General features: G+C 43.3%; 1 protein-coding gene across 2 annotated transcripts in view; it reads right to left on the reverse strand.

The window, feature by feature from the left end:
* JARID2 (jumonji and AT-rich interaction domain containing 2) overlaps positions 1-27926 on the reverse strand; it is a 264620-nt gene that overhangs the window by 138436 nt on the left and 98258 nt on the right. For both annotated transcript variants that reach the window (XM_075532448.1, XM_075532447.1), the window contains one exon: positions 9832-9967. In XM_075532448.1, the coding sequence (XP_075388563.1) occupies positions 9832-9967 (136 nt within the window). The remainder of the gene's footprint in view (positions 1-9831; positions 9968-27926) is intronic.

Raw genomic sequence — 27926 nt, forward strand, 5'->3', positions numbered from 1 at the left:
AATCTTGGAAAAGGCGAAAAGTAAAAGAAAGTCCTTTGAATCAAAACAGAACTGTGTTGGAAGGTGAGCCTGAAGTTCGGAAGGCCTTCAAATATACACATACATCATGGAACTGGCCAGCATCTGTACCAGGAATCTCAAAATTCTGGTTGGACATAAAGGCACACATCTGCCTCATCTAAACCACCTTCATAGAACCATGTCTGGGGAATTAAAATTATTAACGAATAAAAGGTTTTGTTAATTGATTACAACTTCTCATGACGCAGCCTGCCACCTCTTTCTCCTGTATACCTGCTGGTGGGTCCAAACCATGGACCTTTTGGTTCACAAGACAAGTTAGCATACACAAAGTTGCTTCCCTCAACGTCAAAGATCCTCAGACAACCACATCATTTCCCCGAAGCCTCTGGAAATATCCTTCCAGAGTCACCTAGATGGCTATCCGGGCCTTTGAAAACCTTGCCAGCCCCTTCCTGTGCGCCCCTCTGACTTCTAGGGCAGCTCTTCCCCAGCTCCTGGCCCATGCTACGGTCTCCCAAGAGCAACTACCTGCGGAGAAGCAATGACTTCAGCGGGGTCAGAGGGCTATTCTGATCTTCTGCCTCACCCCTGTCAAATAAGCACAAAGGGAAAGGCTTTACACACTACTATGACAAAGAGAAGTAGCTCTGATGATAGGGAAATAAAACTGTTCCCGGCTCAAGGTCCTACAAAACTGACCGCCGCCATAAAGAAATCCCAAACCCTGCTCCTCACTGTCCTCAGGGATGTGTTGCATCCGTGAGACCGAGATGCAAACCTCAGCTCTGCACAAGACCATGGACAGAAGGCAGCGAACAGTGCTTCTAAGACGGCTCCAGTAAAGTTGTTTTACATGTTCATGAGGGGGAAAGTCATGCCTTGGACCCCAATTCCATAGCATGCTAAACTGAAACACTCAAGCTAGTTATCAGGGGTGGCTGAAACACTAAGAAAACCAGGATCGAACGGGAGAACTAAAATGGCTCTGAAAGCCTGTTTCATTAAGCCTTCCATAAACTCTCCAAAGCCAAGAGTACTATGCCAGTTCCTGACAGGAATATAGAGAATCTGCTAGTTTCCTAACCTTGCCCACTGTGGGGTTCCTATGCAAACAGGCCCTCCTGGAACACACAATTCGGTCACCAGCAGACACTCTCAGGCATCCGGCACATTCTGGGGAAACATCATAAACCCATGTTCACTCATAAAAGCTCTAACAATAGGAACAATGGTGCTGACACCCCTCAGTGTAGCACATGCTTTTAAAGAAGGCAGTTAGTTCAGTGGAGCTGGAAGGGAAGGAGGGAACAATCTGAGGCCAAGGGAAAGTGCTGTGTTTACACCAGGATGTTAGTTGCAGGCATATAAACACCACCAGTTTGTCAAAACCCAAATTGCACCCTTAAGCCCCATGACTTTTGGGAGGGGGGAGGAGGGAGAAAGGGGGAACCCATCAAAGGTTTGATAGATAGACCACTCAACCCCCAAAATGGGATGAATAACAGAAATCTGGGTGAGGTGAGACAATAATAACAATATATAATTGATCAAGGATTCATGTGGATTGGGGGGGAGGGGGGCAGGAAGAGAAGAGCTTATACCAAGGGCTCAAGTAGTAAATGTTTTGGAAATGATGTTGGCAACATATGTACAAATATGCTCGATACAATTGATGTATGGAATGTTTTAAGAGCCCCCAATAAAATGATTTAATTTTTTTTAATTGACACAGGGTAAAAAAAATAAAGACCCAGGACTTCAGTGCATGTAACACATCTGGCTGCTAACTAACTGAAGGATGTAGGCAGAAGTCCCACATGTGTCCCAAGAAAAAAGGCCTGGCAATCTTCTAAGAAATGAGCCTGCAAAGAAGCCCGTGCAACAAAATCCTACTCTTGAAACTCACAGGAGTCACAAGTGACCTGATGGCAACTGGTTGTTGCTTGAGGTTTGCTTTTCTTCCTGTTCAATTTTTTAAAAAACATGCAAATTTTATTTTTCTAAGTCAAATGCTGCCTTAAGCTTTAATCTCTACCAAGGAGCTGAAGGGTAACCGAAACAGGGACACTTTTCAGTAGGATGATCCATGAAGGCCCCTCTGGTCAGGGCAGTTTTTTGAAACAATGAGGGATCCAGTCACCTGGATACCCCAAGGGACAGTACAAGACAGAGGTCAGCCGGCAACAATACACATCCTGAAGCCAGAGCACATTTGAAAGAGCAGAGCGACTACCGTGTGCGGGGCAGCAGGAGAGAGCACAGAGGAAGGAGCTTGCAGAGCCAGAGAGACCTGAGAGTGGGCTTTGGCTTCACTCCAGGACACTTCACAGCCCAGGGCAGGAGCACAGCCTGCTCCCGTGTGCATTTTAAAAGACTAGTTCTTGAGAACGTGGGGGCCTGGGGTGTGTGTGGAAGAGATGGCAGGGGCAGGGTAGGGGTGGTGGCATAAGGAGAAGCAGGAGGCCATAGCACCAACCAGAGATGCAGATGAGGACGACCTGCACCACTCACTGCTCACAGAAAAATGAGGCTAACTTCATGTTATTAATTTTCTAACCCTACGGGGCAGGTTCACCAGTCCTAGGGAGTTCCCTTCAAGTGGAAGATTTAATACAGTTAACTTATGAGAAGTTGTTCAAAGAGGGGGGGGGAAACGCTGTGTAGGTGGGGGGAGGACGGGGTGTCATGTGCCAGAGTCAATTCTGACTCAGTCACCCCAACAGAACCCTGCAAGGTCCTACATGACATCTTCAGTGGTTCCTATGCATGAGCCCATTGTTGCAGCCACTGTGTCGAGCCATCTCATTGAGGGCCTTCTTTTCACTGCCCCTCTACTTTAGCAAGCACGATGTCCTTCTCCAGGGACTGGTCTCTCTTGAAAGCATGACCAATGCATGGGATGAGTCAGAGGAAAACCAGCAAAGAAATATGGCAAAATGCTAACCATACGTGAAAAATCTTAAGATATGGGTGCTTTTTATTCAGGCTTAAAATTAATTCAATCATATCATTGAAAATGTGGGTGAGTGCAGAGTGGAGACTCAAAGCCCATTGGTAGCCAACCGGACACCCTTTACTGAAGGGTTGTGGGGAGGAGATGAGCCGGTCAGGGTGCAGGGTAGCAACAACAAGACATGTAACTTTCCTCTAGTTCTTAAATGCTTCCTCCCCCCCCCCGCCCCAACTATCATGATCCCAATTCTACCTTATAAATCTTGCTAGAACAGAGGATGTACATAAGTACAGATAGCAACTGGACACACAGGGAGTCCAGGACAGATGAGTCCTCCAGGACCAATGGTGAGAGTGGTGGTGCCTGGAGGGTAGAGAGAATGTGGAGTTGAAAGGGGGAACTGATTATAATCTACGTATAGCCTCCTCCCTGGGGGAGGGACAGCAGAGAGAAGGCGCGGGGAGACATCGGACAGTGTAACATATGACAAAATAATAATAATTTATGAATGATGAAGGGTTCATGAGGTAGGGAGAGTGGGGAGGGATGGGGAAAATGAGCAGCAGATATTAAGGGCTCAAGTAGAAGGCAAAAGTTTTGAGAATGATGATGGCAACAAATGTACATATGTTCTTCATATAATGGATGTATGTATGGATTGTGGTAAGAATTGTACGAGCCCCTAATAAAATGATTTTTAAAAATTAATTCAAAATAAAAGTACTTTGAACAAATCCCACCACTGCCCCACAACATGACGCCCACACTGTTAAGCTTCTGTGCCTCCATCCCTAGAGCACTCTCTTGGAGTGAGTTAAAAGTGGCTGCTGATGATAAGTACAACAGTTCGAAACCACCAGTGGCTCTTAAGGAAGAAGACAAGGCTTGAGGGGCAAATCTAGTCTGTCCTATAAGATTGCTGTAGGGTCACTATGCGCTGGAATCAACTGGATGGCTGTGAGCTTGGGGTGTTTTTTGTTTGATCCTTATCCCTAACACCAGCCTTTCCCGACCTCATTTCTTAGTCCTTGCTTGTAAAGTTCTCTCAGCTTTCTCCAGGAGAGATTTCCCTGGCTGTGCAAGACATCAGGTTGCACCCAATAAACCCAAAATGTGAGAATACATATGTATGCATGCATGCATGCAAACACCCCTCATTTTTTAAAGGAATTCTTCAACAGCATCTTGGGGGGCGGGGGAGCAAAAAAAAACTTCAGCATCCCTCTGGCAACCGAAACCCTTGCTGTGTTATAGCCCGTAATCCAGGACTAAGAGTAGGTGTCTGCGTTTGCGGCCCCTGGCCCACTCTGGGGAAATAGAAGTTATTTCATTTAACTTGGCTAAATTTGAGTCTCACATATTTGTCTCATATTAAAGCAGGTTATCTCTAAATTAGAAGCCACCTTACAACTATGACATATTTATCATTTGAAGGTGGTTTACTTCTCATTGATGCACAAAACAATGCAGCATTGCTAAGTGACATCACAGTTGGGGCGAAACAAGGTATTATATATGGATCCTCCACACAACTTGAGCGTGGGTCTTCCTACCCACAATGTCTCCCACACACTAAAAACTCAATCAAATACTGACTAAATGGGAGTTTTATCAAGAAAGGTTCCATCTGCATGCTTCGGTCATAAACAGGCTGAATACAACATAGCTGCAGAGGGAAAGAAATCAAGCTTTTGGCAACCCTACCCCCTTTCCCAGGAGAGATGCAGCTTTGTTTTCAACAAAGAATGAATTTAAGTTGTTTCCAACAAAGTGTATTCCCTTCATTGCACCCAGCTTTCTTTCACGTGGGGCAAGGCTCGCCCAGCGGAGGACACATGCCTGGCCAGGCTCAGGAAGGCTTGGGTTTGGTGAGTTAAAAAGAAGCTCCAGGTCTGCCCCTCAGACCTGGAACCGGCCATGTCTCCCCAAGAAGTCCTGTTCAAAAACCGAGGGCTACACACTAAGTGAACTCATTGCTATTGGAGTGACATTTTCCATGGACTCCGAAAGAACAGACTATGTGTATCTGTATGAAAAACACAGAGTCCTAGCATCTGTGTGTCTGTGACTGGAGAGAGAAGGGGAGAGCAAAGATGGTTGCTTCAGGGGGTTATTTCCTTTATTTACCCATTATTTAAAAACAGAAAACTCAAAGCCACTGAGTCCATGCTGACTCATAGCTGCCCTATGTGGGTTTCTGAGACTTAAACAGTTAGTTTTCAGGAGTAGAGAGCCTGGAACTGCTGCTGGTATTTTCGAAATGCAAACCATGTGGATAGCAGTCCAACAAATACCCACTACACCACCAGCATGCCTCAATTATAAACTCTAATAAATGTACAAAAACAAGCACGCATTAGTAAGATAGTCTCCCTTCCTAGGAGATTTCTTGCCCCATAAAGCTTTTTACACATCTCCTACAAATGAAGCTGCTCCTCGGAGTGGGTGGGGTGATTTTCTTTTTTAAAAAATCTTCCAAAACAACCATTCTTGGAATGCTATTTGGTGGACAGTCCTGTCCGCTGAAACGGTAGAGAGAAGCACCGAATCTTTATCCCAGAATCCTGGCTCTGCCACTTAGTAGCTGTCCTGGCAAACAGTTAATTCACAGTTCCCACTTCTACCCAATGATGTCTCTTTCGGATTAGGTAAATTGCATACAGGTAAGCTGCAGGAGCAATGACTGTCGAAAAGCACACGCTCGCTATCAGCCAGCTCCTGGCACTCTAGTCACGATCACCGCCACTGCCCGCAGAAGAACCTAAGAGAGAGGGCCCAGGTTCCCTTTGAATCTCATCGGGAATGAAAAGCGGGTCAAAGAGCTTGCTGGATCTCAGATGACAATTGTAAGAAGCAAATGAAATTCAAATACAGATAATAGCTCCCCTCGCTTACTGTGTAATTATGTGTACTCATTATTTGTGCACCATGTTATTATTTAAATGTCCCCAATCTCAGCCCCTGCGGGCCAAGGACCCTTAAAAGGTGGCCCAGGTCGCAGCCTCTGCCAGTCCATTTGCAAGCTTTTGCCAAGTGACTACAATCAGAAGAGGTGGCTTCATCTCCAGCAGGAAGAAGCTAGGCGGCTCCCAATCAGCAAATCTTAATTCCACCTCTTCTGAGCCTTGCTACAACTAACAAACTGTCACCATGGCTTCCAGCCTTACGCACACGAGCCACATGGCTATTCAAGACACATTAGCTGTCTGGATGGGACGCACACCTGCTTTCCATGCACTCTAGAAAGACTAAAGCAAGATGGATAGCAAGCATGGATTCTATGGTATAAGCTATCTTACTGAAGCACGGTCATTACTACTACACTAAACCTGCAAGAGAGGGGAGGATGGTGCAGTGCAGCCCCTGGCTTTCAGCTGGGCTGGTAAGACAGCCGATACCATGACCTCTCGGATTTGCACTAATGGAAAAGCCAAGGTCCTAAGAGCTCATCACCCGCCTCATGCCTATGTCATTTTCTTCAGATTAGATAAAAAGTATATCGAGCCCATTCTGTTCCTGATGAAAAACATTAGTGGTGATAATTTTGGACTTTCCTCGGAAGCTCTGGCAAAGTCAGTAATGCAAAAATGTTTAAAAATTGACAAAGCAGTATTACTGAGCTTACACATGGGGGGAGGGGGCCGCCAGGCCACGGGGTACATAGGCAGAAGCATCAGTTATTAGCCACCCAAGGTACAAACACTCCAATATGAGAAAGTAGATACCACCATCCAAAAGAGAAGTTGCTTCATACTCATGTCAGAGAAGAACGGTAAACTCCACAGTTTCCAGTAGCTTGGTTTTTCAGAGTCTACCACCAGGCGTCTCTTCCAGGGCCCCTCTTGGTGAACTGGATCCACCAACCTATCAGTAACAGCCACAGCCTTTGAGGGCGGTCCCACCCACCACCCTCTCTGGGATAAAGACATAGGTCCTTACCTTTGTTCATCTGCTTATAATCATCTCCCAAAGAGGGTTCCCAACTGGACTGTCTGAAAATCCTACCACCAGACTAAATTCTTCAACAATTCAAACTGGATGCAATGGAGGAATTATTGCATCTTTTGTAGAAACACGTATGTCATGCATGCTAAAGCGCTCTCCACCTCCGTCTTTGGCCCATACAAACATATGCACAGATAGAGACACACATTCCCTGAGAACACTGCCTCCAAGCGGGACTCTCAAAGCTATGAGTCCATCAAAATATTGAGCTGTCCCCAGCCCTCACTGTCAGTGAATCCCACCCTTGCCCAGGGCACTTCTGGGATTCCTGGCGTCTGAAGTTTGTCTTGTGAAAGCCATTTTCGTTTCCAGGCCTTTCTAAAAGTCCCCAAACAAGGAAACACACTTTGTGTAGCACATTGGCTCACTTAAGAAAGTCGGTCTTAAATATACTGAATTCTGAAACAGGAAATGTGTTTACTTAGAACTGCTGTGGAAATTCAGTATGGGAATCACAAAAAGGTGGTCTTGGAATGCTGCCCGAACAAACACTAACCAGCAAAGGGCACACTTGCAACAATTTCACAAGCGAAAGAGAAGAGCTCTGATTAAAGAGAAAGGAAAAATCTTTTATTTACAGTGAAACACCACCACGATAAATACCATATATACTCAACTATAAGCTGACCCGAATATCAGCCAAGGCACCTAATTTTACCCCCCCAAAAAAGATGCATTTAAAATGTGCTGGAAAACTCGGCTTATACACGTGTGTATACAGTATTAACTTTCTTTTATGAAGGAGGCGAAGGAATTATTTGCACGTCTTCTGCAATCCCAAAAGAAATGTCTGGGTCAACTTAAAATGTTCCCTTTCGTTATCATTAGGCTTAACTATGCCAATAAAAACTACAGCTACATTTGGCTAATTGGCTTCTTGAATGACTAACTTCAATTTTTAGTCTTTCACCCAAATTCCTCATACTAACTTCTAATCTGGGAAGATGATTTTTTCCTTAAGTGAAAGAAACAGTGAATCCAAGGTACACAAAGTTATTGTAACTGACACAATTTGAGACCATTCCTCTCATCACGACAAAATGCCAAGCTTATAGCAGCTCTTCTACTCCAACAAAAGGGTTCAATGATACGGTGCCCTCGGTACACACACACACTTCAAGAAACTTGAATCAAGCAAAAGGCTGCTGTTCCGTGCGTAAGAGTGGCAACAAACAAGCAATCACTAATCAAATGCTCTCTCAGAGTCGGCAGCATGACTGGCAGTCATTAGATATGGGTGGGGTCCCATCCACTGGACACCCAAGGTAAGGAAAAGGGTATGTTTTTGGTCCCTGCCAAAGGTTATGTTTTCTCACTCCCAAATTTTATACTTCTTCTACAAGTACATTCCACCCATTAATCTCAATGATGATTAACCCTGACTTAACTTCTCAGCACATGTAAGAACTAGGATACAATCTTCATACATCTTGACTCAAGTAGCCTAACTGGCTGCCAAGGGAAAAAAGTCCAAGGGCCGGGGGTGAGGGGTCTGTCTCTCTCTCTCTCTCTCTCTCTCTCTCTCTCTCTCTCTCTCTCTCTCTCTCTCTATATATATATATATATATATATATATATATAGTCTCTCTCTATATATATATATAGAGAGAGACCATATATATAGAGAGAGAGAGAGACCATATATATATATATAGAGAGAGAGAGAGAGAGAGACCATATATATATATATATATATATATATAGAGAGAGAGAGAGAGAGAGAGAGAGAGAGAGAGAGAGAGGTCCAACAGTGATGAAAGAGGAGAGTGGCACCACGGCATCCACTGGGGTCAACTCCAAATGCCGGCAGAACTCAGAGGAGAGCCCACCTCAGAAAAGTCGGTCATGGAAACAATGGGAACAGCAGCAGTTCTGGTGGGAGGTTGCCGGATGGCTGGAACCCAGGCAGGCTGGGCAGAAGCTGAAATCCATCATTGAATCTGCCGTCCTGCACACGCCAAATACAGTGGACAGAAGAAGGACTCCTCAAGAGAAAGGGGCCCCCAAATGAAACCTGATTCTACTCTTTTTCATCTCTTGCTTTCAAGTAAACCGTGTTTAGTCCGTTCACATTTTTGCAACTGAGACCGTGGAGTGCCACAAGAGACCGCTAACGCCCCTGATGAGAAAGACAACATGTCACAACCCAAAGCTGTTTCTAACATGTTCCCTCCTGAGTGATTTAATCTGAATCACGCTCACCTACTACACAGGAACATCAGAATTTAAGTCCGATGGAACAAGCCTTCGTCCGTGTTTCATATATTCACTTCAGAACAAACTTACATCAATTCTATTTCACTATTTACCAGAGGGCTTCAAAAGAGTTCATGGAACCTATCTATTTTTCCATGAACTTTGAATGCCTCTCGTACTTATCTTGCCTGTTCACCAAGGAAGAGAAAGCGCTACTAAGAAGATTGTTTGAGCTAGGTGAACAGGAAGGGCAGTAGAAATAAATTTTTTCATTGTTTCCTATACCAATGGGATCAAAATGAAAGGTTCCACATTTAAGCAAGATAATCAAGGGGTTCAGCTCTCCTACTTGGGTAGAAGAGAGGGAGTGAAGCATGTAAAAACAAGCTTCTCAGACAAACCAGGACTTGGAATGTAGACTATAGCCTTGTCTTCTTACTAAGGAAGAGTTGGAATGTCTCCGTGTAAATGATATTGCCTCTATAAAACAGATCATAAAGATAAATCTGCAAACCCAACAACAGTATTTCAGAATGCAGTCACACTGTCTACAGGCAGACCTCACTCAAGTTAATACAAGATGCCCAGACACATCCAATTCAGATACATGGCTGAGATCAGAGTGATGTTCCCATTCCAAATAGTCAACTCACCATTCACTGCTTTGAGGGTCCCAGCAAGGCCTTCCCCGTGCTGCCTCTTCTGGGCATTCTTGAACTCCTTCAGAGATAAGTAAAGGACTTTACGTACCACCCTTTCTTCTGACCACGGAATCCCATCACTGTCATCCTGAAATAAGAGAAAATGAAAAGCATTCATGAAAATCAAGCAAATAAAAAGTATGGCTTTAAAAACAAACAAACAGATAGACAGCGTCACTACATACAAGCACTGTGCGGCTGAGAACCAAATGTGTTGGGGGTTCTAACTTACATCCTCTGTTTAAAGGAAAAATAGACCCTTCAAGCAAAAGGTGAGCCCACAGGTCAGTAAAGATCCTGAATGACCCACGCAATCATCTCGTTTTCTTTTACATCCAACATCCAAAACACTCATTAACAAGTAATACTGGAGTTTAATGTTCCTGGCAACGTTTGCAAAAAGGGATTATTAAAGCCAACCACCAGCACCAGAAGTGTAAGGAGCCTTTTTACTGGAGTGTTTTTACATGGATGGCTGCCAGCATGTGCACCGCACCACAGCAATGTCTTTGTGAACGTTGTGGTGTAGCCACTGGGGGTTGTGAGAATGCAATAAAACATGGACCCTGCCTTCTCAGGGATTTATACAACTCCAAGTGAGAGCTGATTTGCACTGGACTATTAGTAAAAGGATAAGAAAATGGACAAAAGACAAGCGGATGCAGAAAAGGACAACGGGTAATAGTGGAGCAAGACGGGATGGTAAAACACACACACTTTTTTTTTCCATTTAAAAAAATCATCTTATTGGGGGTTCTTATAGCTCTTATCACAAGCCATCCATCCATTGTTTTAATTTTTTTTCTTTTTACACATTTTATTAGGGGCTCATATAACTCTTATCACAATCCGTACACACACACATTTTAAAGGTCTAATTCGAAAGCTTAGCCTCCTTGTGTGCCAGGTTCAATCAAGTTCCTACAGAAAAACTAACAAATGACGAGTAGATAGTTAAGAGACTAAAATACATGGTAGTAGAAAGGGGCAATGGAAGAAGTTGCCAGTGTAGCAAACACTACGTTCAGATTAAAGAAACACTGAAGAGAAAAATATCTATCTGGATAAGTAATAGAAAAAGAACCAAAGACCAAGCCTGGGGAGGTGAAGATGGTTGACAGCTAGGAATGACCTGTAATTGGGAAGAGATAGTTGGGTTTAGGGAACCAGCAACAAACAGGGGAAAAAAGAACATATAGCAGAATTCAATTTAGGACTGGAAGTACTTTAGCTCCTCAGTTATTTGGGCCCTTAAAAACAAAAGACAAAGATAAATTACCCAGGGGTTAAGAACAGAATCTTGAATCTTAAGATTAGATACCCGTGTGCGTTCTGTGCAACAGACGTATATAAATTTGTGAGCTGGCACCGTGGGGTTGAGACTGGGTGGGAGGCAGGGTGCCGTTACACCACTCCACGACTGCACTAAGCCAAGGAGCACAATGCCTCCATGGAACTCGCTGAGAACGAGAACTTCACGGAGTTCTTTTCCAGCTCTTCAATTCCCAAACCTGCATGAATACAAGCCACATTTCTGAAAGCCATCCATAGTGAGACTAAGCCCTAAATAACATTTAGCTGGACTTGTGTTAAGCTTCAAGGATTTCCTCGTGGGAGAGTAAACCTCCGTCTTCTACACTAAGGGGAAGAATGGCCTGAGGAGAACGGAGCGCCAGGATTTTCACCTCCCTCTAGACAGCCTTCACTGCTGTGGGCCAGGTGAGCTGTTTTCAGGACACCCACGCGATAGGACGCGCCCACCGGTCTCCTGGCCTGCCGGATGGAAACACCTCCAGCAGACCTGGTCAGAGGTCAGAGAGACAAAGGCCATGGAGACAAAGTAAGCGCAAATGGTCTCAAAACTGGCAAAAGGAGCAGATAATAATTTAGAAACCACTATGAGGACGACAATCTTCCTAGCATAGAAATGCTATGCTCCAACTACACCTCAATTATCTGTTAAAACCGACAAACTAAAGACTTCATTTTCAGGAGCCCAAATAACCAAACTCAGCAGAAAGCTGGTAACGTAGCGACCGTGCCACATGAAAAGTATGAGAGGGGCTTCAAAAAGTTTAGTGTGGAAATTCCATTATAATTGACTTCCACTTTTTATGTCCCCCTCACACAACACAGCTGAATTACTCTCGACAGCAACTCAGCTGAGGGGGCCCCAAAGCTCCCTTTTGCAACTGAAATGCAAAGGAATCTAATCCATGCTCTTCCTGGCTGAAACCCACCTTTCCTATGCCCCCAGGTGTATTCACAAAGGCTTTTGGGCAGAATGCTCTCTCCACTGTCAACCACAACAAACAAAAGTCTAAGGCCATGAGGCTGCTGTTGCCTGCACATGCAGTTGATAAATTATAAACCCCCAGATAGCATTCAGTGTAACACTCCAAGGAAGATTTACTGCATCCCGCTCGGGCTGCTGACTTCATCCTGGCTTCAGCTTCCAAGAGAGAATTATACTCTCCAACTAATATCAAATTAAAACATAAACTATGTGCAATGAGAACCCCTGCAAAGGAAGACACGTGTAAGACTCAGTTCCCGACAGCTTCGTCACACCTATCAAATGCTTTACGTACAGGAGAAACAAATCCAAGGCACAGAGCCTGTCGGCTGAAATTCTAGCTACCAAATCAAACCCCCTTCTTTGAAAGTGTGACTTAGAAGCATTCTTTGATAACCAGAATGATGTTCCAGAGTTGTCACCGCCCCTTCAAGGGTGATGCAAGTCCCAAACCTGGTGCGGATACCAAAACATGGGCAGGTAGGTAAAGAATTTATTCAACTGACTTTCACAGCTGCAGAATCACCTTAGATTTATCTTGCTGGAGTGGATTTCTATATGGCAGACACCAAAGGTGGACCTACACTCAACTCTATTTTGGGTATAATTCTAGGTGGTCAGAAATAAGCTTTACTGCCTGTTCAAACCATCCACTGTACTGATGGCTATAGAAGATAACTCAAACTAATTCTATCCCTAGAGGTCAAGAAAATACAAACAGTAGTATCTCTAGAGTTTATTTTGAATCCCAATGCTGGCTTCCCTTCTCTTTCCCTCTCGTCATAAAAGACCTTAATTAACCAGCCACTGAAATAGCCTTTCATGCATGTATTAAATTACAGCCTTGGAAACCAAGTGGAGGCGGTTCTACGCTGTCCCTTGGGGTCACTATGAGACAGATTAGACTCAACAGCAAAGAGAGATTCACTAGACACGAGGAGGTCAAGAACTAACTCTCATAAAACCACTTAATCCCAGGCATCCAAAACATGCCCAATGTTCTAGGCACCCAATGCATATTTATGGAGTCAATAAACACTGCCAAACTCCTTCTGTTAAAGCTATTTACTTTTAAAGCCATATTGTCCTGACAGTGCCTGCCCTAAGACAGTATTCACTAAATGAAGTGCCTGAAATCGCTATGATTTTCTTGACCTAAACTACGAGACACCTATCATTTTACTCTTCTCTTTAAATCACTTATAACACTATTCAGAGTGAACGACCCAACAATATGTGCTTCCATCTCTCATTTTAAGCAGAAAGCTTTCTATCCCACGAGAGCCACCCCTTCTACACTGGACTACCACCACTCCTTCCATCCACTACCAAGTTCACCCATCTCAAAGTTCTTATGGTCACATGGACCCAAATCTAACAACCCTTAACAGTCCATCCAAACCAGTCCAATCCCGATTCCATTCCTGGAGACCCTATAAGACAGACAACTGCTCCACTGGCGGTTTTCCAAGACAGTATATATAACCTTTAAGGAAGCAGACTGCCACATCTGTCTTCTGCAGAGCAGCTGGTGTGCTCCAGTAGCTAAGGCTTTGGTTAGCAGCCAAATGGGTAACCACTACAGCCAACTGGCCTCCTGAATGACCCTTACTCTGTTAAATATTAACCAATCTTAAAACATCCCTACATCTGCTGCTACTCTCTCACCAAACTTATGTAGGCTCCTTTCCTCTGCATGCTCCAGGATTCTCTCCCTAGGTATTCATTGTTTCCCCAAATCAGTGTTTACAGATCAACTGATAACCCAGCTCCTGCCTCACTGGTCCAAAGTTCCAACGAAGCACTTATGACTGTCTGCTGACTTCCCCTGCCCTCCTTCTGGGAGTTTTCACGCCTTGAGATGGAATCGCTCCACAATCCCCCCATATGAAGCCCAGCACCTAATTCCAGGCCAGATTATTGGATAGTTTATTAACGCAACTGCCGCTGAGAAAGAGCACTGTACATTCATTCCAACACTAATTGTGTCCGACAGAGTGGATGGCCTTAGTACTTTCATTTAAGATGTACAAAGCATTTGGAGTTCCCATAAGAGAACTAGGTTAGCAACCCAAAACAAATTTGAAGACCACAATCCTAACTCCCGGACAACGAATTGCCTTTCTTTTTTCCCATCACTTTGCCAAACCTGAAACAAAGCTTCCACAATGGAGTATATAGAAATGCTTGTGTCTGTTAGGGCTGTGACTCCACACTTGAGTAAGATGGATTTGTAATAGTAAGAGTAGCTACACGGCTCGAGGATGCAAACAAGCTCACTGCACGTGCACAATTTGCTGATAGGACATACATACCCTTTTGCTGTGTATATTTACACAAGTACATATTATCTATGGGAAGATGACGTGGTAGATTCACTTTACCAGGAACTGGAAGACATCAATTTATTTGGTAAATGGAAGACATTTAAAAGTGAAAGTGACGATGAAATGGACCACATGAACATCAATTTCCATACCATAGAACCAGAAGAATTAGATAATCCGGCTACAATGGCTTTGAAAGAATACTAAAAGGTGCTAGATAGAAGACTATGGTAAAAAAAAAAAAAAACCAACCCCAAATCATACAGTAAGGCCAGACGTACTGCTCCAATAGTTCGGCGGAATTCCCAAGACTGTGGTTCTTAACCACCCTTTGGGTCTGGAAGTGAACTCACCCATGGCTCAATTTTCTGCCAAACAACAGACAGGTCTTTAAAGGGAACAATATAGTATCAACCATTTGACAGGGCAGCAAGGACTTCAGGATAGAGTTCGGAAAGGAGGAATGGAAGGAAGCAGGAAGCAGAGACAAAGTGGGAGACATAACGTTGTACACATGGAGCTGCAAGCAATAACATGACGCAAATGGGTTGGGTGGAGTAGAAAGCTAATCTGCTCAGTAAACCATTAGATACACATAAAAATAGCCTATCAATGTGAAGGAGGGGGAGTGCAGAGTAGTGAACCCAAAGCCCATCTCTATACTGTCAGGGTACCTGCCCTAACACATCATCATGGGTCCAGTAGGCACAATTGTACAGTGCTAAGAAAAGATTACAGTAAAGTCATACAGGGCATGAGAGATAGGGGATTGAAATGGAGTCAGGCATATTTCATGGTAGTACACTCACCAAAGCCTCACTTAGTGGCCCACATGGAGGTAGATTTATTGAAAACCAGCAAGGCTTTTATAGTCTCTGAGGAGGTGCAAGTCCTCTAATTACAGGTGAGGACATACGCCACAGGAATGGGTTGTGCTATATGTAATACAGTAATGGGAGGGGGGTGATCTAGGGGTATCTGCATAATGGGAAGGGGAGGTTGTGGAGGGAGGTCAGATCCTCACATGCAACTTCCCTAAAGGCAGTCCCTGTCAGACTGCTGTCTCCCCACACCACAGGGTGATGGGAGACATTGGTCATTGTAAATTATCAAGGGTGAGGGAGGACAGGGGTGTGGGGGAAGCAGGGGGAAAATGAGGAACTACTACCAAAGGCTCAAGTAGAAAGAAACTGTTCAGCCCATCAAAAATGATTAATAAAAAATTTCCTGTTCCAATTGTGTATATTTCCCTAGACCACCCCCTCATTACCGTTTTACCTATAGCACAACCCCTTCCTGTGACGTAGGTCCTCACCTGTAATTAGGGGACTTGCATGTCCTCAGAGAATATAAAAAGCCTGGGCTAGCATTAAGCCCTCTCTCTCTCCCTCCACGTGGACCACCAAGCGGGGTTGAAGAGAGCATGCTACCATGAACTGTGTCTGACTCCATTTATTTCAATACTTCACTTCTATCTCTCATGCTCTCTATAACTTTACTATGATCGTTACTTATTATCACTGTACAATTGCGCCTACCGGACCCGTAATGATGTGTTATGGGCTGGCTTCCCCTGACAGGAGGTAATAGGGGTACACATGTGACAAGATGAGCGGATCCTAGATTCAGTTTGACCTGTTCTCCCCACCATAGACACCATTATCAGCAGGGTGTAAACCCCACCTACAAGAACCAAGCTTTGAGAGATAAGTAGTCCATTGTCCTCAATAGCAGGAAGTGGCCCTACCTGTGGTGGGACAAGAGAGTAGTGTGGCAACTGACTGCCTTCAGCGAGGCAACTTGATAATCATTTACCATTTGCTGCAAGCAGTGTCCCAAGTCTAACATATATGGGAGAAATCTGTTTACCACAGTAGACAACTGGACATCCCCTTACAGGAGGGCCATCGGGAGGAGATGATTTCCTCTAACTCTGGCTAGATCAGAGCATGTACATGGATACAGATCAGAGCTGGAAACACAGGGAGTCCAGGGCAGATAACCCCTTCAGGACCAATAATGAAAGAAGCGATCCAGGAGGGGAAGGTGGGGGGAGAAAGGTAAAACCCGATCACTATCTACATATAACCCCCTTCCAAAGAAAAGTGGGTGGTGGGAGACATTGGTCATTGTAAGACATGAAAAAAATAATAACAACTTATAAATGATCAGGGTGAGCGTGGAGGAGGGAGGGGGGAAATGAGGAACTGCTACCAAGGGCTCAAGTAGAAAGTGTTCAGCCCCCAAAAAAATGATTAATAAAAAAATTATTTTAAAAACTAAGGTATATGTGATCTTTAATTTTAAAAATAAAATTAAAAATTGCAATTAAAATTCAATAGTGTATAAAAGGGAAACAATGGAAATCAGCCAGCACTGTCTGTTGGTGGGCAATGCAATCTGAAGATTGCACAATTTAAATAGCCTTCTAGCCTCTCCTCCTCCCTCCAATCTTCCAAGTGTGGTTCTTGACACATCTTGTTAGAAATGCAGTCTGCGGCCCCACCATGGAATACTGTATTTTCACCAGATTCCACGGTTGCCCCTTGCACATTAAGCTGTGAGCACAGTGCTGCTGTACACTAGTGCCCGCCCCAGATCGTCGCCTAACTTCCCAGAGTAACAGGCAAAGGAAAAGCTGAAATAAAACTCTAATGAAAATCTGGTGTGTTGAGAAATCAAAGGACCTGCAGATTGCCCACCGCCAGGGAGATGCTGTAAAAGACAAAGCCTAAAAGGAGAGTCACTCAAGCAGAGGCCTGCATCATGGGCTTCAGGGGAAAGCAAGCAGCCTCGCTCCAGTGCTGTTCATGTCCAGTGGCTAAGATTTCTGCGGTGAGATGAATTCTTCTACTGCCCACTGCTGCCAGCATCCAGTGTCACAGTTACAAAGCCTACACAAATGTGCCCCAAGAGACCCCTTCCCATAGGTGAAGAATAGTAGACTGTGTTTCACTTGGCTTCTCTTCACAACGCTTACTGAAACACACGGTCACACACCACAGACGAAGACAATTCAAGGGCAAAGCACTAGGACATGCTAGTTGCTTTAGTCAATCTGTAAGTTAACAGTCTCTCAACCCCTTATGTCCTGGTGTCCCAACTTCATACACTGCCCCTTAAAATCAAGCACAAATTCAAGCACGCATGTGAATAATAATTTAGAACAAAACCGACATGCTGGCACATCATGTCTTATGAAAAACGATCCAAAATTTAGAATTTTCACCCCAAAACAGTAAATTATTGTTATGTTTGCATGTAACTACATACCTCTGGAGGGGAATGAGGTGAAATTAATTTACTGCATCAGACTACAGAATATGTAGACCACAGAATAAACACTAAAAGTCTCCTTCACAAAAATCACACCTACAAGCGGGGTTTGTTTTTTTTTGGGGGGGGGGGGGAATCAATTGCTAACCTTTCAGCCTCCATCCCAAGCCAGTAGGAGAAACTACTGTGTGCATGATGATAATATTATATATAAATTAAGCTGTACTCTAACATAAGAATTTCTATAGACTTAAAAATCTTAATGTTGGTTGCCATCTCTCCAACCATCCACCCTCATGGAGCAGGATACGGCTGAAAGCATGAAAAGAGTTACTATATATACTTCTACTGAGCCTCCCATTCCAGTTATTGTTGCAACTACAATCACATTTTACTACACGGTTTCTCCTCTGGCCTCACACACCAGTAGTCATAATTGAACCTGTGTAAACCAGTTCATAGTCTTCATCGTAACATAAATAGGCTGACCATTCAAAATATCTCTACACCATCCACATTTTCAAAAGTGGGTTACTGGTTTGAAATGCTTTATTCTAAAAACACTAAGTAGGTCTTACAATTTATGGCCTTAAGGCTCATCACACATCACTGATGCAGGTCAAATCACACATTCCACAAAACCACAGTCCCAGCCTTCTCAGGCCGCCACTCTCCACTCTCTAACTCTTCAAGGAGATCAGCAGTCAGCAAAATGAGTAGCTATCACCACCACCCAAAACAAAAACAGTGACTTAGAGTCTCCAAAACAACTATCTAGACTTAGGTAATATGCTTGGTATCAGAAGGGGAAGGCTATTCTTCATCAGAATGTTTTTTAAAGTGGTGATGATTTTAATTAATAGCAAAGTCTGCCACATGATCACTATAGGTCAGGCATTCTTTCCTTTGGGACTTAATGTATTTAATGCTTGTAAATTCTCCAATCACATCTCCCATTAGCTGAAAGCCCACACCTCTCCTTTCTCCTGGTGGTTAAAAATGCATGGGAAGGCATGAAAATCTGTGTGGTACATTGACCGCCATGCCGCCAGAAACTTTGACCACCAGAAAACAAATCCCATGAGCTGCTTGGCTACAGTAGATGGGCAGTATCAAAAGCTGCTCGCTGGTTTGCTTTTGGTTTCTGGTAGAAATAGACATTAACACATATTCCACAGCAAGCTTTGTCAGGGTTATAAATACCTTAAAGGTATCAAAGTGCACTGATCATTTCCTGTAACTACTGTTACCCTTAATGTCAGAGTTACCATAACACCATGAAAAGAAACTCACTATACTTCACCACACCTGTTCAACCCGGAGAGCATAAGCTGAGTTGTAAGAGCAGGGGCATTGCCCTCCAAAGTCTAGCTGGTCTGTTGGAGCAGCAGGGAAAGCAGAATGAGGAAGAACCGGAATGCAGATCTAAATGCCTCCATGCAACAGGTTTGTGCATCAGCATCACAGTTGAAGACTTGGATCAAAGAATCTAAGAATGCTCATCAAGTAAGACCAATCACAGAGCAGAATCGTAAAATCTCAAGGACCGCATGACTCTAGCCTTACAGAAAAACCACCCCTGAAATCATTTTTACAGAGCCAAACCCTAACAGTTTATCATAAATAGCAAAGATCCTCTTCCCAGGACAGTGCACTCATTTAATGGGTAACTTATACTTGCTCAAATTGACAACAGCAACACAGATTAGATGAAAAGTTGAGAGGACACCGAGTTTGTGTTAATTGACAGTGAATGATTTGGGGAGGGGGAGAGAATATCAAGAAGTGACAACCTGAAGAACGTGGCCAGTGTCGCTGAATGGTACGTACAAACTGGTGTTTTCACACCTCACCACTACCCTGTAAAATAGTATTTTACTGTATGAGAAAGGAAATATCAAAGAACATTTATTGGTACTCTAGAGAAATGCTGTTGTCCAGCCAAAAGGACACGTGTACAGAGGGCAGAATGGCCTGGGAAGGGAAATCTCAAACACAGGATTTGGTTCTGATCAGGGTAAGGGAAGGGGGTGGAATTCAAATGTGTAGCTATCTAAGCTTTGAGGTGCAATTAAAAATCTTTCCACCAATGTATTAAATATCAATCTGCTTATAAAGAAGGGTGTGAGGAAGAAGAGGGTGGGGGGCAAGAACCAGGCAGTTACAGAAGGCATTGCTTTTCATACAAAACATTCCTACGTCCAAGACAAGGGAGTTCAGGCTTACAATGTGCTAAAATGGGAAAACAGCCTTCCAGGTGACTTAGAGAAGGGGGAAAGAGACCTTTCACATGGCACAAAGGAAATCTCCCAATCTTGCTATATCCTTATGCGTTCAAACTCACAGACATGCTACGACAAACCATTCAAAAGCTGATTATAGAATCCATGGTGCTGGTTATCAATAAAACCGTTTGCATATATTCTGAGTCACTTTTGCCAAGGTCAAGGTGGGTGCAGACTTCTGATGTCTCCGTCTTACTTTTAAAAGGAAAATGCAGTTCCAAAACCAAAACTTATCTTAAGTGTGAGACTGCTACCTGAAAGAACTGAGGTTCAAACCCACCGGCTACTCCTTAAGACAAAAATGAGGCTATCTGCTCCCTATCAAGATTTACAAACTCTGAAACTCCATGGAAGTGGTTCTACCCTGTCCTGTAGGGTCACTCTGGGACAGAACTGACTCAATTGTAGTTGTGTGTGTGTGTGTGTGTGTGTGTGTGTGTGTGTGTGTGTGTTTAAAGAACTAACCCTAAATTAGATCAACACAAATGATGTGGGGAGTCTGATTTCAGTTATACAGGGCTAGCAAACAAATACGAAAGCATAATTTGAGGAACTGGGTCAGTGGAAGAGTTTCTAAACCATCTTCCCTCTGAAGGAAAATGATGGGAAACCTATACGAGAGTAACTTGGTTTCAGGAGTAGTCTCCCCTGTACCTGCTGCTAAAGCACCCTACTTAATGCAACTTGTTGGTGTTTGAAATGCCACCCTCTCCCATCAACCTTGTGAGGAGAGAACAGTGAAGGCTTCAGAAGAAATGTTTGTTCTGAAATAAGCAAGGATTTAGAGTCAAAAGGCAGAGAAATAGGCAGGCAGGCAGACATACACGCGCGCACACACACACAGAAAAAAAAATTTGAGATGTGAAATGTAAGGACTGACCAAAAGTACAGCTTCTTTTTCTCGAACCCCTGAAACAAAAATGAGTAAAGTTTCCTCCTAGAATTCTTAGATCAGCTTTATGCTAATCCATTAACAGAACTCTATATAAAGTGTTTGAATTACCAATACTCTAAACATCAAAGGACAACCAGGGAGAGATGTGGCCATGACACACTAAGAGGGGCAAGCTAATTCACTCAATTTGTGAACACTGTTTCCTAACCTTGACTTTCAATTAAAAGCACTTTGAACAGCAAGTTTCCACAGAGTAGCGTGCTTCCTGGGTTAAAGTTAAATGTCCTGTAAAATGCTTATATTATGCAGGGAGAGTTTTAGTTCTTCCAAACTCCCATTAAATAATGTGTACTTATCTTTGATTACAACTTATTAAAAACGGGGGGAGGGGAAGCGATAGCTGAAATTGGATCAAGAATTTCTGCTGAAACCGATTTATTGCATAACACAACTTAGAGCCTGAAATATCCAGCCACCGACTGAGCCTTTATAAAACCTGCTGGGCAGCTGCCAAGTCAGCTCTTTTGAGTCTGAGCATGTCAGACATCCGCCGAGGCAGTCAAGGCCCGAGCATGTGCCTTGACAACCCCAGCCTGACAAGCTCCTGGTTAGATGGTCAGAGAACAGAGCTCCTAGGACCACCAAACAAAATGAAAACCCCCACAGCTCTTGAGCTGACAGGTGATCTCCTCAACATAATCAAAGGGAGACCCAGGATCTACAGCAGGAATCCAGCCAAATACTCCATTGTGGACCTACCCCTCAGGGAAGGGAATGCAGGGGCAGGGAAGGACAGGAAACCAGTGAAAATTAAAATTACAATCTTTGATCTGTCTTGGAAGAAAACAAATCAGAATGAGTCAAGCCAGCCAGTATCGATTAGTGCTATTTGTAAAACATCCAAATATGTGACAATATAAATTCATATTATCTAATGAATTAAGTTGTTTCCCAAAGGAATCGCAAAGATGTAATCATTCATGCCTTATGTTAATAAAAGAATCCCAAATGGCACTTCAAATGTGTTACTGCCCTATACAGTTGCCGCCAGTCACATGCAACTTTACATTTAAGATTTAAATTTAAAAGTATTCCATAAGTTGTCCTTGGCCACATTTTCAAGTGTTTAATAGCTAATGAACTGAACAACTAGAGTGCTTCCATCGTCACATGAAAGCGCTATTAAGCAGCATTTTTCTTGAGCTTAAATTTGCATTAAATTGGGCAGGACTTCAATGGACAATATGTACTGTTTGGTAACACATTTCACCAAGCACATCCTAGACATTCTTCAAGGGTGTGCCTTACACCCTAGCTTTGTGTAACCGGGACATTCTGGGAGATTAGGAAGCCTGTGCAAGTAAATTAGCGCTGGTGTCACTGTCAGGTAAGCGCTGGACAGCTACACACACAGTCTGAGGTTCAAACCCACCAGGCACTGTGAAGGGGAAAGATGAAACACCTGAACCCACGAAGATTTACAGCCCTAGACTGTCTATAAAACTGCTATGAGTGTGAATCAACCCAAGGGCAGTGGGTTTAATAAGAAAATGACAATTAAAAACATTGGCGAGAACAATTTAATATTTAATTTTATGGAATCCCAGGAGAGAAGGAGCTCTCCTGGCCCAAACCTCTATGAGACAGTATGTGCAGACCACAGCCTGGGAAGACCAATGTAACAACAGGGCTTGCTACGATTGGGCAAATAAACTCCCTCCCGGCACCTGAACAATATGGAAGAAAAACAACTGTGTACACACACACAACACACCTCTAAAAGGTGTTGCCAATCCTGCCCGCTGTACAGCCCGCCTTTCAGTTTGGTTAAAAATTCTAAATATTGCGTATGTTGTTTTATGTCATCGGGTTGAAACCCACTCATAGTGACTTAATATAGACCCTAAAAAGGCAGGATAGAACTGACGCATGTTGCCAAGGCTGTAACCTTCATAGGAACAGGCGGCCAACATTCCTCCCCGCAACGTTGCAGCTGGTGGATCCCAACCACCATCCCCTAGATTTAGTTGTTGAGCACTTCATCTGCCGCGCCACCCACCATTCTAGATTGCCCTGACCACAGATGTGTAGAATTTCTCTGGGCCTGGCTTCCTCTCAAAAGCTATGGTCCTGGGTGAGCATGCTAACACAGAGCTGGGCCTCCCTACCAAGGCTTCTCCCAACTTGATTGGCCAGGCCAGCAGTCATGCTTTGAAAATGCCTAATGTACACTCACACCAAAAAGGCAGCCAACTTCTACCATTTCCCTTCTATGGAAAGCGGTCCTCTGCCATTAAAAACACTTTTAATTGCCAGATCTAATGCAACATTTTTATTGGCAGCATTCCTCTCCTCTGCTTTTCCTGACCTGCTCAGTGTCTTTTTCTTCTCAACTTTCCACCTTAAAAGAAAACTCTGGGTTTTTCTGGGTCATTTTTGGTTTTGCCTTTCCCAATTATAATCCAAACACCTTGGAGTCTCAATCAGCATGGTCCCCTTCAACACGTGCACACATACTTGTGTGGCTTTGTCAATAACACCTTTAAAGCTGGAACCATCTGGACCTTTCTCCTTCTTCACCTTCACTCTTTAAATCCAGGTAGTGCTGCTTTCAAAATCTCTCTTTCTTGATGCTGGCCCCTCTATTCCCTGGACTCCAGTGACTTAAAACAGACCTCAGCTCCTCTCTTATGAAGGGAGGAAAAAAAAAAAAAATCAACCACGTCCCTACCACCAAACACACACAAATCCAAACAAACTTGAGGGACTCCTGATCTCTCTGTATGCCCCACAAAGAAGCTTTTCTAACAGATCTTTAAAACAAGCTTTTTTATAAAGAAGCACCATACAGACTTCAGCTCCCTGAGAACTACCCACATCCCCACAAGACACACTGTGAGGCCCTCACTACAGTGAGGACCCAAGAGCTCTAGCCTTTACATTCCAAAAATGAATACCAACCAACAGAAGTCTGAGTGTTTATTAAGTAAATGCTAATCAAGAGTTGAAACAAACTTCAACAGTTCCTTTTTCGAGAGATGTAGATAAAAGTTCCTACTGAATTCCCTGCATTTCGGTGACAACCCTAACCCAGCTGTCTGCTTCCGGTGGGTGGGACCCAGTTCCTCTTCTACAATAGCACTCCACACCATTTGTGCTATCCAGGCACTATTAAAGTTTCTGTTCCTCACCTCTGCGTCACACTCCACTGTAATACCTATGCTGTGCTCTCCATTTTCACTCCTCAGCAGCACCCGTGGAGTTCCTGAAGCAAAGAGGTTTTTGGTCTCCTCTGGGTCTCTAATGAGTGCTCCTACGGCCACTGTGGTCGTCACGATCTTGGAGTGCTACAAGGTTCATGGCACCCCCTGGGAGTGTGCCAAACACATGTCTGTGCTGTCCAGACCTACAGAATCAGCACCCACATTTCACACAAGATCCCCAGGTCAGCTGTGTGCACATTCGAGCCCTAAGAGAAAGTTCCCTCTGCACACCTCTGCACACCAGAGAGCACCCAGTGGGGGAAGATTACCACACAGGAAAGCCATTCCCTTTCCACTCGGACTGCCTGGGATGTGGCCCGAGGGCAGCAGGGTTTCTAAATTCAGCTGATGCTCTAGAACTACAACCAATCTCTCCACACATTCTGCTTCTCTGATCATGGAGTCTCCCCGCATGAAAATGACCACCAGGTGGTGCAAACTATTTTTAAAAAAATTTTTTTAAGTTAAGGAAGGTTGTAGGTTCAATACCACCTAGAGAGATAACAGAAAAAAAGGCCCGAGACCTGTCTTTGAAAGGACAGTCATTCAAAGCCCTCTGAGCACAGTTCTATACATGTCTACGCGGGGGTCAACCATGGGTCATGGGCAGTAACAGACTCTATCCCAAATGCTGACTATGTGTGGTGACATAGTGGGTTATGTACGTGTTGGCCTGTTATCCACAAAGTCAGCTGTTCGGAAACACCAGGTGCTCTGCTGGAGAAAGAGAAAAGTTTCTACTCTCACCAAGATTTACAGTCTTAGAAACATATGAGGGCAGTTCTACTCTGTCCGGTAAAGTCGCTATGAACTGGAATCCGACTAAATGGCAAGGAGTTTAGTGTGCTTTTGTTCCTTTTTGTTTTGACTGAACCTGTGGCCACTGACTAAAGTCAATTCTAGTACACAAAATAAAACTGCCTCATTGGGGCTTCCAAAATTGTGAACCTCTGTGAAAGCAGACTGTCCCATCTTATTCCCAGGAAGCATTGGGTTCAAATCCCTGCATCACCTTCTACAGCCTTAATGTAGATTAATTCCAGCATCACCGCTGGTATACATCAGCTAAGTGGAGCATTTTGTTTTAAAATTAAACACGTAACTGATGCAATCCGTTAACACTGCTCTTTCTTTTGTTCGCTTTTAAAATAGAGCACACTAATTATCTTCCCACACCTTCTATTTCTTGACAGTCAATATTCACTCTCTGAAATTTGGAAAAATAGGAAGTGAGAATCACTTGAAGTTTTGTCCGACAAATTCTGGTGTGCCAGAAATAAACACATACACACCATGCTCAACAGAAAACAGGGCTCATCCTCCCTAAAGCAACAAGTTCACTTTATCCTTAAACTCAATGGTTTTTCTTGTTTGTTTGTTTTTTACGATGCTAGGTGGTGTAAGGAATCGTATGCAAATTCTTCAATGTTTTTAATCTAGGCAGGGTTGACAAACTTGTGAGACTATTTTAAGAAAGCTCTGACCTCAAAGAAAACACTTTCTAATTTTAACACACATGCCCACACAAAGAAACACAGCAGGAACTCCCTACAGGCCAAAATAAAATGCTCTCTAGTAATTACCATAGCAGAAAAAGGCGTCCGGCTTCCTGAAGCACAGTACAAGAAAAACTACCAGCAGCAAAACATCATAAATTAAAAAATTAGAAAGCTAACAACAAACTGACCAAGAGAACAGAATCACTTCTCAGTGACAGACAGGTAGAAGGCATGAGGTGATTGGGCAGCCCAGCCAAGACTGCAGGTTCCAAGCTTGGTATGCCCACCCTCCATCCCCTTCCGCGAGTTCAAGCCCAAACCCTATTGAGGAATCACTTCCTTTCCGCAGGACATACAGACTTCGAAGATCCCCAACAGCAACAACAAAATGTCTGAAAAATTACAAAAAACTAGAATGTCAATAAAGTATCTGACAAAGGATCGATTTTTACTTGCTGCCCTAAATACAGCATCATTTTCCCCGATAACAGTGTACTGTAAAGTGGTGATATGGTTTTTGCAAATTTCAGGGGAACTTTTTTAACTCAATTTAAAACTTAGAGAAATTCTCTCTTACAAACAGCTTAAGTTTCAAAGTACCTTCCAAGAGAGGAAGTCAAATAATCGTAGCCCGGAAGTTCAGTCCAACATCCTCACTAGTCCCTATTCAGGCTATTGGTTGGAATAGTTTTCTAAAATAAGCTGCTAAAATTCATACTGATGGTGACCTGCAAACAAAAGCCTGTATAATGCTATTAATGAATGAGGAGCAAAACCAAAAAGTCGGACCCATTTGCCACATAATTCCCAACCATTCGTAAAATGAAAAATCTGAACAAAATCATCTCCCTTATGAAACAGGTATCATTACTGCCAAATCACATGTTATACACAGTTGCCTTGGCTGAGTAGGACCAGTGACACCAGCAACGTCAGTGAGTTTATCCCATCCCCCAACCCAAAGTAGTTTCTCATATCAGTGTATGTATCTTAATAAATGTTACCAACTTGGCTCTTAGAACATGATTTAGTTATATAACATTGATTAAACGGACAAATCTGGCCTGTGCACATAAGAAACTTTACACAATGAATTAGCACAAACTTTTAGCCTTGTACGTATACTGAAACATGTAAACTACACTTAGGACTACCCGGCGGGCGGCCCTCAAGACTTGAAGGACTGCCAGTGTCTCACCGGAGTGAGTTGCACTGAGCCATTTGTGCTGCTTTATAATTTAATTAACTGTTTATTTCTTATGTTATATATCTAGCTGTATAAATATCTATATAATTATTAACATTCTGGTTTTGTTTCTCTAGAGAACCCTAACACACATTTTTTTCCTTGCATATAAAACATCATACACCACTTGTCAAATAAGTAAAACTATACATACTAATTAGATTCCATGAAGGCATGCCTTATGCATACCCACTATTCATGAAATACAGAAATAAAACACTGGCATGGATGTACAGAAATTGTTGGTGGAATGTTAAAAGGTGCCACCATTTTGGAGAACAATCTGGAAAATGTTCTCCACCAAAACTGGTGCATGAAAGATCGCAGCCAACATGACTCACAACAGGCAAACAGAAGACACTTTATGTGCCCCCACTGATTTGTTGATGAAAGCCATGTGATATAGATCTCCCCAAATGCCTTATCATCTAGACATAAAAAAGGAATGAAGAACTAATACATGATACAACTGGGAGAAACTTAAAAAAAAACTGTACTAAGACAAAAGCCATACAAACAACATCACAATTCTGAATCGACTGATATTAAAACACCCAGAATAGGCAAAGGCAGAAAGTCATTCCGTGCTTACGGAAGGCTGAGGAGTGGCAGTGGATTATTAATGGGTACTGGAGGGGGAGCCTGGGAGGATGAAATGAGAAAATATTCCAGAATTGGATAAAGATGGTAGCTACACACCACTTCAAATGTGTGCTTTCAAATATCCGGTGTTGAATTTTTAGCTTAAAAAAAAGCAAAACCTTATGTTTTTTTAAAAATCAAATAGCCAAGCAAAAAGACATTTTCTAAGTAAAAACATTGTAATTTCTAAATACTCTGTAAACATTTAGGGTAAGTGGAAAATACTAGCTTGTGATCATTTATCAATAAAATGCACATTACTACTTCATTTGTACTATGTTTGAATCTGAAAATTACTTAACCCTATAATGCTGAGAG

Source organism: Tenrec ecaudatus, chromosome 1 (assembly GCF_050624435.1).
Source record: "Tenrec ecaudatus isolate mTenEca1 chromosome 1, mTenEca1.hap1, whole genome shotgun sequence".
NCBI lineage: Eukaryota > Metazoa > Chordata > Mammalia > Afrosoricida > Tenrecidae > Tenrec > Tenrec ecaudatus.